The 13,764-nt window shown below is 34.4% G+C and overlaps 1 protein-coding gene across 32 annotated transcripts in view; it reads left to right on the top strand.

The window, feature by feature from the left end:
• aass (aminoadipate-semialdehyde synthase) overlaps positions 1-13,764 on the top strand; it is a 56,041-nt gene that overhangs the window by 3,407 nt on the left and 38,870 nt on the right. For 31 of the 32 annotated variants that reach the window (XM_087310834.1, XM_087310841.1, XM_087310838.1 and 28 more), the window contains 11 exon segments: positions 2,407-2,583; positions 2,722-2,806; positions 3,354-3,421; positions 4,170-4,316; positions 4,780-4,858; positions 4,985-5,112; positions 7,944-8,095; positions 8,224-8,346; positions 11,028-11,139; positions 11,328-11,387; positions 12,444-12,511. In XM_087310834.1, coding sequence (XP_087166960.1) covers positions 2,407-2,583; positions 2,722-2,806; positions 3,354-3,421; positions 4,170-4,316; positions 4,780-4,858; positions 4,985-5,112; positions 7,944-8,095; positions 8,224-8,346; positions 11,028-11,139; positions 11,328-11,387; positions 12,444-12,511 — 1,199 coding nt within the window. 32 annotated transcript variants of the gene reach the window in all.

The raw sequence follows: 13,764 nt of genomic DNA on the forward strand, positions 1-13,764 counted from the left end.
GAATTTGTGTGTTGCATTGTTATTTAAATTAATAGTGGTTACATTTTATTTATATCATAGAGTGGAAGAATCTGTTCATCAGCATTAATAGTTTGATACGGTTTTTATGGTTTGATATTAATAGTTTAATAATATTTTTACAGTACTGTGACTGTGTAGACCTTTTTCTTCATTTCTGCATGAAGGGTGCTACAGTGACCAGCGCCTTCCGGTAGGATGCTTAGAACTTCCGTTTAGAAAGTAAAGTCTAGATCCGATATCCAGCGCCGGAAGTGTGATATGCACATCAATATAGCAGCATTTTTTTTTTTTTTGACGCTGTATAACAATAATTAATATTTTTACAGTACTGTGGCGGTTTAGGGTTGGAGTGGGGGTAGGCATTAAAAATGACAATTTATTGGTTAATTTAATAGATTACATAATACTCTGTAGGGCTGTGCAATATGGGCAAAATAAATTTTCTTGAGCAATATTCAAGAAATAAACAATTTTAATCATGATTTTGTTACAGACAGACTGAATATGTGTATAATCAAATCACCTTTATTGTCACATCATCAGCAGCATGTGTGCTATGATGAGTGATAAGCTTAGGTGCTGGCTCCAGACAGTGCAAAATACAGAACAGAATACAGATGCAAAAACAACGACAGTGCAAAATACAGACAGTGCAAATACAATGACTGTGTTAAATACAGACAGTGCAAAATATAACAGCATACTCCTCAAAAAAACAGGACAATTGAAGATTGACAGCGATATGTACAATGAATAGGTGTCTACATAGTTGTAGGCAGTAATGTTTTAAGGATGGATTGGTTGAAGTGCAGTGCATGCTACATATTGATGGTGTGCAGTGAGGGGTATGGAATAGTCTGTGTGAGGTGTGTTGAGTGTTCATCAGCCTGCTAGTCTTAGGGAGGAAGCTTTCCTTCAGTCGGCTGGCGCGTGACCGGATGCTGCGAAACCATCTGCCTGAGGGTAGCAGAGAGAAAAGTCTATGGCTTGGGTTGCTGGAGTCGCTGATAATTCTCTTGACTTTCCTCATGCACCGCCTGGTGTAGATGTCCAGCAGTTCACACAATCCTAGGTAGGCCTTTGCGATTGCTGCTGGTGCTATTTCCTTACCAGGTTGTGATACAGCCAGACATGATGCTCTCTACAGTGCAGGTGTAGAACGAGCGGAGGATGTGGGGACTCATGGGGGTTTACAGTGTGAAACTGAAACATAGTTCAAAAGAAAAGCAATTAAATCTTTATCAAGCACGTCTCTTAAGCCGACATAAAATAAAAATCACCTCAGGGTTCAACGCTAAGGATTTTTTCTACCTGCCCGATAGGACCAGTTGTTCAGATTTTTACTTTCCCTGCCAATATTTTCACTGGCCCTACCAAAAAAAAGTTTGAAGCTATTTATTAGCCACAAATATAAAAATGTGTCAAAATGTTTGTAAATCTAGAATTTCAATATTTAAAAAAAAAAAAAGTTAATAAATGTATAATGAACAAAATTCAAAGTGTTTTGCAAACAAAAGTAGCAAAATGTGCAGGTATTTTATCGCAAAACATAAGATAGCTGACCTGCCAAACTGATGGCAAACTGTACAAAACACTTCATTTTTTTAGTCGTGGAGTACCCTTGTAAATGTCTGCTTCCAAGACGTTAGAAACAAATGTTTTCCTTTAGCATCATCACTTGATGTTTCCGCCATGTTGCTGTCTCTTCGCTGTACTGGTTGTTACAGAAAAATAACATGCTTACAACATCCAATCAGATTAGAGAAACAGAGAAGTTAGCATTTTAAGTCTTAAAAACACACACTGTTTCTCGATTCTGACTGTATTTGCATACGATTGACAAATATTTACAGACAAATTAAACTTTAGTGACAGGGCATCAGTGGCTTGATCAGGCCAGTAACGATTCTGTCTACTGTCCCAAGCTTCTCTCACGCTGGCCCCGGGCCATCGGCCAGTCCTTATTGTTGAGCCCTGCACCTAGTAAAGCTGTAACAAATTGACTCTAGATCAGACCTATGACAAAACAAGTGTGTGTGTGCGGGCGTGCGTGCATCCGTGCGTGCGTGTTAGCGTACAAGTTGTCAAACTCAAGTAAGGCTCCAATGTTCTGCTTGACCAAATATCAGAAGTAGTTGTATGTGTGTTCACAGATTTGTTTTGTCAATGCATAGATTATAGACCTCTGACGCTGCCGTGAAATAGGCCGTTCACTTATTAATTCTTTTTCATGCTCATGCTTTCCACGTGCTTTTAGATGCAATGTCTGACTGACATACAATTTGAAAACTTTTTGAGGCCCTTAATATGTCCTCTTGATATTTCCAACATTTTAATTCAAATCTAATTTGGTTGAGCAGGCTAAAGATTGTTTCTGGTTTTCAGTACTATGAAAAGGCAGGCGCTGTTATCCAGGAGGACATCTCAGAAGCATCTCTCATCATTGGTGTGAAAAGGCCCCCAGAAGAAAAGGTGTACCCCCGAAAGACCTACGCCTTCTTCTCTCACACAATTAAAGCACAGGAGGCAAACATGGGACTCCTTGATGACCTTCTTAAAAAGGTGAATTTTTTTATAGATTGAAAACACACACACACACACAAAAACTCTCTTTAGTGTTATATGTGTTGGGAAATGTGTATTGGAGGGAATCAGCGTTCACAAGTGACTGATGTATCATCATTTTTCTTCTTTTTTTAGGAAGTTCGACTCATTGATTATGAAAAAATGGTGGATCCTAATGGCTACAGAATTGTAGCATTTGGACAGTGGGCTGGTGTTGCAGGTATGGTAGCTTTTGATTCCACATCATGTCATTTCAGATTTGAAAAGGAAAATTAAACATTTACATATTACAATTTTTTGAGAACAGCACAACTTTTCTAAAGTATCAGAGTCAGTGTTAATAATTTAACACAGGATTTATTTTAATAAGAAATGTGGTTCTTTTAAGGTTTCTGCTTATCAAAGAATACAGAAATACCTATTTTTTACATTAATTATAAGATGTTTTGTAAGTGCCAAATAAAAATATTAAAAATATTTTTGAAGGATCATGCAACACTAAAAACTTAAACAATGTCTGGAAAATTTAAGTTTGTATCACAAGGATAAATTGGATCTTAAATATCTAACAATACAGTAGAAAACTGTTATTTTAAATGTATTTATTTATTTATTTATAGTTTTTTATTATATGGCTGATTTGACTGCTTTTGGTCAAGTCATCATTTTAGTCAAATAATATCTTTTTACACTTAACTTTTGCATGCAAGCAGATATTATAAAATTTTCTTGCTAAATGTTTAACTTGCTGTCTATATCTGTTATAGGAATGATAAACATTTTGCATGGTCTGGGCCTGCGTTTCCTTGCCCTTGGACACCACACACCATTTATGGTATTTTTTTTTTATAATGTAAACTTTTTGGTTAACCACATACATTTGGAGACTTCATATGAATGATTTGTTCATATGGTGGTTCTTAATGGCCGAGAAAGCTTAACGTGCTATAATTTAAGAAAAAACATGCAATTACAAAAAAACATCAGCAAATTAAGAAAATATCTTCATCAGTTTGACAGCTGCAAATTGCCACAATGCAAACACATTTAAAAAAACACGCTGTATTTTCACACAACACAAAATTTGACAAAAACGTTCTGCATTTTCTCTCAATACAATGGAAATTGTTTCAAGGAGACCCTAAAACTTAACGGATCAGGATATTTAGGTTATGGTTATTTAGGCTAATAAATATTAAAGACATCGCAATTGGGATATTAAAATAAACAAATAAAAACTCCCCTTTCTTCTTCATAGAGTAATAATGGTGTCCATCACGTTTTTGGGTCCCCTTGAAACATTTCTTTGTGGTCCATTCTTTTTGCGTTGTCAGAAAATGCTGTGCGTTTTGTAATTTGTTTGTGTTGTGGGAAAATGCAGTGTTTCTTTTTTATTTATTTATTTTTTTTGTGTGTATGCGTTGTGAGGATTTGCAGCACATGCACTGTCAAACAGATGAAGATCTTTTCTTAATTTGCTGGCATTTTTGTAATTCCATGTGTTTTCTTAAATTCCAGCACGATAAGCTCTCTTGGCCTCTGTAGGTTTTTAATTACACCTATATATTTTTTCCACTTTACAGCATATTGGTATGGCACACAACTATAGAAATGTCAGCCAGGCCATCCAGGCAGTAAGGGATTGTGGATATGAAATATCTTTAGGTCTGATGCCCAAGTCCATAGGCCCTCTTACATTTGTGTTTACCGGCACCGGCAACGTGTCCAAGGTAAGATTAAGGGTAATGGAACGTAAATAAGGGTAACACTTTAGTTTAAGTACCAATTCTCACTATTATAAATTACTGGCTTATTACCTTATTACGTTGTTAATTACTTATTAAGTAAACATTTATTGTACATTGCTAATCCTACCCAATACCTTAACCCAACTACTACCTTATTAACTATTAATAAACAGCTAATTAGTAGTTTATTATGGCAAAAGTCTGAGTTAATGATTCTTTAATATTGAAAGCTATACTTTGTTGAGTTTTGTTAGTTTTTTGGGGGGGAATTTTTATTATAAGTTGAATTCCTTTTATTTTCAGCATCTGAAATTCATTGTGTTTCAGATGCCCTAAACAGTGCAAATGTATCCATCTAGCATGTTTACACACACATGCAGAGAAAAAACAGCAAATGAATGGCAAAATTCTTTGTGTGAAATAAATGAAACTGCTTCCCTTTCAGGGCGCTCAAGACATTTTCAACGAGCTCCCCTGTGAATTTGTGGAACCTCATGAACTGAAGGAAGTCTCTTTGAGTGGAGGTATTGCTTCTTTTTTTCCTGAGTATTTTAGTTACACAAAAGAGGAGGTGGGTTTTATGTGAGCTGTTTGCAGTAATTGACACTTTGCTGTGTTCGCAAATTGACTCATGCTAATCCTCTTTGCAGACTTGACGAAAGTGTACGCCACAGTGATCAGCAGACATCACCACCTGATGAGGAGGAGTGACGGACTCTATGACCCCCTGGAGTACGAAAACCACCCTGAGCTCTACACGTCACACTTTAGGGATACTGTAAGTATACAAAAGAAGTGTACCAAGTAGGGCTGGGTGGTATGACAGTATGTCCACCAATTTTTTTATTTCCATGTTTACAGCGACATGTAAATAAGTGGGCAAGGCTAACCGTCATGTGTGTGAGACTAAAGCTATGTCTACATGTAAATGGGTGTAACAGGGCTCAACAATAAGGGCTCCCCGGTGGCCCAGGGCCAGCATGAAAGACGCTTGGGACAATAGACAGGATTGTTACTGGCCCCTATCGGCCAGTAACGATGACCACGATATTTTTTTGCGGAACCTGGTAACCAGTACAGTGAAAAGATGGCAACATGGCCATCAAACTATGAGACTAAAGAAAGCTTCTGTTTCTAAAGTCTTGGAAGCAGACAACTACATGGGTACAAAATTAAGAATATGGAAAAAAGAAAAAAGTTGTCAGTTTGGCAATCCATTTTTATAAAAATAATTTAGAGTTGCGGTAAAATACCAGCACATTTTCCATACTGCTCTTTCGTTTGCATAAAATCTTGAATTTAGCTCATTATACATTCATTAATATTTTTAAAATGTTTAAATTCTAGATTCGTAGACATTATTTTGCCACATTATTTAAAATATGTGATTAAGAAATAGCTATTAACTTTTTATTTTTTATGGTGGGGCCAGTGAAAACTTTTGCAGGGCAAGTAAAAATCTCAACCACTGGCCCGATCGGCCCAGTAAAAAAAATCTTAGCGTTGAACCCTGGTATATATATATATATATATATATATATATATATATATATATTTAAATATATTCTTTAGTATTGTGTAGGACAGGGGAGGGCAAACTTGTCCTGCATAGTTTTGCTCCAACTCTAATCAAACACACCTGAACATGCTAATCAGGGCTTTACATTAACTTTTTTGATCACCAGCCACTGTGACTAGTAGTTTTCCAACATTACTAGCCACTTGCCATTTTCACTAGCCACAATTTTGTTGTTGAGAAAATATATTTTATACACATGATTTTGACATGCTAAAATTGCTTGATTTTAGATTTTGCATTATCTCCACATACCTCGTCATTCATTTGTGTGTCATGTATGAGCTTGCTCAATAATCATGAGCAAATGGGTCATGGTTTCATAGTATTACAATTAGTTTTTATTTCACATAATTTTTTTACCATAAGGATTTACCAAATTGATCTCCGACCGCACCAAACATAAACAATTAATTATTTCTCAGCCACAAATTTTAAATGGGTAAAAACAAGCTAAATATAGCTGTATGCTATACTTTTTATTTAACAAAACATATGCACAGTAATCTGTCCTGGCCCAAATCACCAGTTAACTACACATAAATGGGGAGTTAATCTCCTATTAAAGCAATGTTATTGTAAAAAATGATAATTAAACCATATTAACACAAAAGAAAGCAGATTAAAAAAAGCATACTGTGTGATAATGAAAGGATGATCACACACACACACACACACACACACACACACACACACACACACACACACACACGCAAAGAATATTTAAAGCAATAGCAACCGGTGCTGCTTACAAAAAGACAAATCTGGAGCTCTTAAAAGCAGCAAGACTGTGGGTGCATGTTCATCACTTTTTGTCTAGTCTACCTGAAAGAGAACCGATCACATCAGTTGTGTTTCTAGACACAGTTGCTTCACGCTCGCATCACCTCAGCTGTTAGCATGAGTGATTATCCTCTCATTCGGTATTCACCTGCTTTCTATTGCTTGCGCAAACGCAATTACTTTTGTCAGTCATGTTGCTTCTCAATTCTCAGATCGCCTTTGCATGCATATTGGACCATCCTTATTGTCGAACCCTGCTTTTAAGAATTATTATCTGCGAAAAAATTTTTTCAACCAGCCAAAGTGGCTAATGGGAGTGTCTGTCTTACCCGCCACGCCTGAAATCTTCCCGCATTTGGCGGGTGTTAATGTCAAGCCCTGATGCTAATCAGTGTCTTATCACTAATTATCTGTAAGCAGGTTTGTTTGATCAGAGTTAGAGCTAAACTGTGCAGGACATCGGCCCTCCAGGACAGAGTTTTCCCACCCCTGGTGTAGGGCCTCGTTTTGCAGCCAATAGAGCATTAATTCAGCTTAGGAATGACAGATCCAAGTGACCAGAGGGATTTTAAGCTTGCAGAATAGTGGCCAGATCACTACGTTTCCTAACTCGCTTGTCTAAAACACCCCAAACTGACTCAATAAGATTTGATTATATCGGGTAACTGTGCAGGCCATGGGAAATGTTCAACTTCACTTCCATGTTCATCAAACCCATCTGTCACCGTTTTGCTGTGTGCATTAGTGTATTATCATAGTGATACAAACCACTGACTTCAGGATACAATGTTTGAACCATTGGATACAGTTTTGAAGCACTGACTGGAGCAATCCTAGTATAATCAGGTTAGAAATCCACTATTTAGATGAACTGTTTGGGATTGACGATCTGCATCTGTGAATGTGAGTACAGAAATACTCTGTGTACAATATCTCTTCAAGACTTTCTTTGATAATCAGCATCACAGACATGGCATTGGTTGTCATGCACTATGACACACTACACAAGAAGAAATGATTAAATCTTGTCGTCTCCAACGAATAATCATGACGCCTTACATCACGCAAATAGTTTTGAAATAGGGAAAGAAGTTGTTTATTTTAAACTAGGCTTAAGTGGCTTAAATTGTGCTAGATTCATTATTAACTGCCAGTAGACAATATTGGCCTTAAGAATTTGCCAAAAATTTACTAGTGTGACAATATTTGTGGTGAAAATGCCCTAAAGATACATTATTGTTTTCACACAGGTGGCCCCTTATACAACTTGTCTAATAAACGGTATATACTGGGACCCTCATACACCCAGACTGCTGAGGAGACTGGACGCCCAGCGGCTGATTAGACCTGTTGTAACTACATCATCGTCAGCTGATTATGGCTGCCCTGCTCTTCCCCACAAGTGAGCCCCTGCTATTATTGTTGCTATTCATATAACAAAAGCACACCGTAAAGTTTTCTAAAAGGTGGTTAGACCTTTCTATAAATAATGACAGGAATTGTTTATCTATATTTATTTTTTTACATCAGGTTTTTGGCCATTTGTGACATTTCTGCAGACACCGGTGGCTCCATTGAGTTCATGACTGAGTGTACAACTATTGAGAAACCTTTTTGTATGTATGATGCCAACCAGCATATTGACCATGACAGGTACTACTACTACTTCCTCCCATATATATAATATTTTGTTATACTTTTATTTATATTAAAAATATACATGTTTATTTGTTCTATTTATTTGTTGTTTAAATGTATATCTTGTTCTACATGGTGACGAAATGAGCAAAACTTCCAAGCCTTGTCTTGATGGACAGACTTGGGTCAAATTGAATTGAAATTGAATTGATATCAGAAAAGAGATTTGTAATATCTAGAACCAATGTCAACTTTCAATGTTAAGGAACAGTTCTTGCCAATCTTTCAAAGCTAAAATTTAAAGATTTTTCTTCTTATTATATTTTCGAATGCTCTTTTTTTTTTTTTTGGCAAATTTGTATCTGTAATAAACTGCAAAGCTAATTTGAAAATATCTTGTCAATTATAGCTCATTTAAATACTATCAAACTATGTAGATTCAGAGGTGACCCAAATACCAACTCCAACACTTTAATGAGAGTTGACCATCGTTAGGACTTTTCCACCCCATTGCCCTCTACTCATACGAATGTGAATGTGCCAGACTGGAAATGCAAACTGAACGTCACTGTAGAGTTAAGCATGGTGAACTCTGATCTGGAAATTTACATCAACTGAATGCGTAACAACAATCAAAGATTAAAATGTTACTTCTTTGTTTAGAAATTTTTAATATGGAGCAATCACTCGTTTTAAGAATGTCACATCTTCTTGTTTATTCCCGCTCCTTTTTCTCAGCTGTGTTGAATTTTGCATGCTCACATTCTAGTGTGACTATTGCTGAAGCCAGGATATGCTGATTAAACTGCATTCGTGCAGTACCACTCATTAAAAGTCAGGGAATTTCATATTTATTTTTTGTCCAAGTCATGGAATATCAGGGTATTTTTGTTTTCTATTTTAGTCATTTTTCAATTTATTCAAATTTTTTTATTTTCTTGACCATGTTATTTATTATGTTGTTTCACTTGTTTTGCCTGTTGCTATGAGCTATTTTTCATTTTATTTGCTATTTTATTTCTTTCCCACTTGGCAACCAGCAATCAAATTTAGTCACTTGACTATACCTGTGTATGTGTGTGTGTTTGTGTACTGTGTTTTAGTTATTACTCAACCAGTCACTCCCTGATTTTGCATAAAGAAAATCATGAGTTTTGCAGCCAAAAAATTTGCGGTGACTTTTTAAAAAAATTAGTGGCAACATTTACGCCATTTTTTTGTGTTGTTTTCCTCTGAAATTATATTATATGAAATTAAATTAAATTATATTACTTTTTACATTAAGAACCATTGGCTTCTGTTATCTATGACAACTTTTGACAATGAGCAGTTTCTTTATGCAAATATAATTTTTGAAAAATGCAGATGATGTGGCAGAAGTTCATGTCCTAGCTACACTGTAAAAATATCCAGTAACTAAAAGGTTCTGTATTTTCATAATTCGTGTTTTTTTTTTTTCATTTATGAATTGCATTGTGACCATAATCTTTGCTTTGTTGCCTTTAATATTAAAAATTCAGCATTGCAGTTTAAAAAAGTAATTTTTAATAAAAAAAATTTAGTAGTTTGAAACTATATATTGTATAAGAAATAAAATATAGAGGTTTAAGTCCATAAAATAACAGAAAAATTACTTGAAGTTTATTTTCAGGTTTCATTATGCCAAAATTTTGAACACAGCCAGACAAAATATTACTTCAAACTATTAAAAAAAGTCAATAAAAGTAACTTTTTTTTACTTTTCAATATCAAAATATTAGAGAAAAGTTCAAGATCACATAATTCAATTCAAAGCATAAATAAATGATAAAAAATAGATTTAAGAGAACTTGCAAACTCCTTTAAATTTTGTAGCAATGTTTGCATTAAATTTAGCATTCAAAGTATCACAAAGTTCTACAGGGACTTCTCGACACAATAACTGCCTATTTTTCTAATCTTTATAAATCATGGGAATTTGACATTTGACTTAGATTGGTAAGCTTGATCCTTGTTTTGTTGCATTTCTCATGTGTTTAAACAGTTCTACGTGGCATTGATATTTAGTTGAATTATTAGCCCTGTTTATTTTTTCCCCCAATTTCTGTTTAATGGAGAGAAGATGTTTTAATACATTTCTGAATGTAAAAGTTTTAATAATTCATTTCTAATAACTGATTTCTTTTATCTTTGCCATGATGACAGCACATAATATTTTTCTAGATATTTTCAAGACACTTCTGTACAGCTTAAAGTGACATTTAAAGGCTTAACTAGGTTAACTAGGCAGGTTAGGGTAAAACAAAGGGTTTGTTCTGTAGACTATCGAATAAATATATAGCTTAGTAATTTTGACCTTAAAATGGTTTTTAAAAAATGTAAAACTGCTTTTATTCTAGCTGAAATCAATCAAATAACTAGCCGGAAAAAAACAAATGACTTTCTCTGGAAGAAAAAATATTATCAGACAAACTGTGAAAATGTCCTTGCTCTGTTAAAGATCAATTTGGAAATATTTAAAAAAAGAAGAATTTCAAAGTGGGTTAAATAATTTAGATTTCAACTGTATTTACATTCAGATAAACTATAGGAATGATTGTGAAAAACTTTGTGTGTATATGTATATATATATATATATATATATATATATATATATATATAATCATATATAATCATATTTAAAGCATCCTCTGATTTCTTTGTTTTTTTCTTCTCAGTGTTGAAGGTAACGGCATTCTCATGTGCTCCATTGACAACCTGCCTGCCCAGTTGCCGATTGAGGCCACTGAGTATTTTGGTGACCGTCTGTTCCCTTACGTCATGGAGATGGTAAGATGTGACAGGGTGGTCACGTTGACATGCTTTACTAGGTAGATGATTGCTTTGAACATGCTGCTCTGGTACAGTTTGAGAGAATCCACAGTTTTAGTTTCTTTGCTGGTTTTAAATTTAATATATTGTTGATCCCCCTTTTTGGGGATTTGAGCAGATTTGATATGTTTGCTTTTGTTTCACAGCTCCCATCAGATGCCACCAAACCACTGGAGGAAGAGGATTTCTCTCCACAAGTCAGAGATGTAAGACTGTGATTATTTTTCTTTGTTAAAGAATCACTACACTTTTCATTTTACAACTCCCCTACAGTTAAACAGTTGAGTTTTAGCATTTTTGAGTCCATTAAGTGGATCTCTGGGTCTGGCGGGAACACTTTTAGCTTAGCTTAGCTTAGCTTAGCATAGCATAGATCATTGAATTAGATTAGACCATTAGCATCTTGCTAAAAAAAATTGTTTCAATGATTTTTGTTTTCAATGACTTAATAGTCAAATTTTTATAGTAATACTCTTTTTATTTTTATTTTTTAAGGGAGATGCTAATGGTCTAATCTTTTTCAATGATTTATGCGAAGCTAAGCTGCAACCGCCAGATCCGAATATCAGCTGAATGGATTCAAAAATGATTTGTAAAATGAATCTGCTTTCAAATAAAAGAGAGTGTTCCTTTCAATCAATCTTGTACCATGGTGGAATGTGAAGTTGTGTTTGTTTGCAGTCTTAAACTTGTGCACAAAATGTTGCACAGAAGGAAGTCTGTGCAAAAATGCATGTAAAACTTGAATCAGAGCGAAATGGGCAGCATTTCAGCTTGAGTCTCTTCCCACATCCATTGATTTGTCGGTATAAAACTAAAGCTAAGAAATCTGCAATTCACAGTTCTGTTAAGTTTGATGTGAGGAACACTGATTTTAAGTTCATAGCAGCACCAAATGGCAATTTGCGAAAATGAGGATGGAAACCTGGCTACTAATTTAAAGCATTCCAAGAAGTGAGCTTTATATCCATCCTTATTCATGTAACAAAAGCAATTCTGTATCCTGTTTAATCCAACAGTTTGATTTAAATTCAAATCTGAATTAAATGTGAACGTTAAAGTATTCTTAGTTCAGTACTGAATGGAGCATAGTAATGGTTTTGGTGTTTGTGATGTGAAAGTACTCAAAATCACGCATCCAAATGCAGTAGTTTAAGTTAGCATCTTTAAGCGGATTTATTTACAATTTAACTCTTTAAATGTTAATGTTTTAATAAACAATTTAAAAGTATTATTTTTCATTTGCATTCTTTTACATCTAGGCTGTAATCACATCCAACGGGAAGTTGACACCTAAGTTTGAATACATTCAGAAACTTCGAGAAAGGAGGTAAGAGTTTTCTTTCCTTGAAGTGAGTGTAAACACTTGTAATATTAACGGTAGCTCTGAAAGCGTTTGTCCTAATGGACAGTGGCCAAAATATGTTTTATAAGACACAGAATTACTTGTAATATTGCTTTGGGTGGTTTGCTTACACACGGAGGAAGGTGCTCTGATTCTGAAGATGTTTCCAAAGGTTAAAAGACAGGTAAAAACATTGCCGCATCCCAGCTCTCAAAAGCCTGTAGCCTTGATAGGCTCTTTTATCACTTTAGAAGAATTTTTTTTGTCACTCCTGAATGTAGACACTGCTTTTGGTATCTTAGGTATGCGAAAGAGAAGAATGCATGTTAGTCTTCCAGTGTCGATATAGACCCCCTTTCCTTTTGCAAATAGTAAAAACTATATAAAGTTAACATGTTATACTGTAGCATTACAGTGGAGTGAGGATGAATTAGTTCACGTTAGAAATAATTGATTATTAATAATTGATGCGGCTACAACATGAAATTTATTTTTTGCATATAGCACGATTACCACACCTTACAAAATAGATACTATATATATATATATATATATATATATATATATATATATATATATATATTTTTATATATATATATATATATATATATATATATATATATATATATATATATATATATATATATATATATATATATATATATATATATATATATATTATTTGAACACATTTGTGAAGTGTGTGTTTTTGTCCTGAACCAGCTCCTATGTGTAGTGTATTGTAAAATATGCTTGGTTACATGCAATTCCTTCATGTTGTCCTAACACAAATCTATTAAGTGAATATATGTTTAAGTTAATTTAACCCTACAAATTTAAGTGGATTTCACATAAAATAAATTAAAAAAAAAACTCAAGAATTGTGTTGATTCATTTTACATTAGTAGATTGTGAATATTTGAGTAGTATTTTTTAGAATAGTGATATGAAACCATAAAGCAGAGACATGTCTGGAACTACTTTAGTTGTGGTAAAAATTGGACACAGAATGTCATTAGCCAATCAGAATCAAGCTTTCAACAGCTCAACATTTAATGTTCTGGTAGCTTCAGATGAACATATATAGCTATAAACAGTGAAAGAAAAAGCCATCAAATAGACCCATGAGGGCAAGTCAAATGCCTGTATTATGGATATCAATGATATATAAATGGAGCACAAGAGAGGTCCAAGAACTGATGCCTGAAGAACCTCAGACTAGCTTGTAAGCTCTTTAT

The sequence above is a fragment of the Danio rerio genome, chromosome 25, assembly GCF_052040795.2.
Source record: "Danio rerio strain M-AB ecotype USA chromosome 25, GRCz13ab, whole genome shotgun sequence".
In the NCBI taxonomy this organism is placed as follows: domain Eukaryota; kingdom Metazoa; phylum Chordata; class Actinopteri; order Cypriniformes; family Danionidae; genus Danio; species Danio rerio.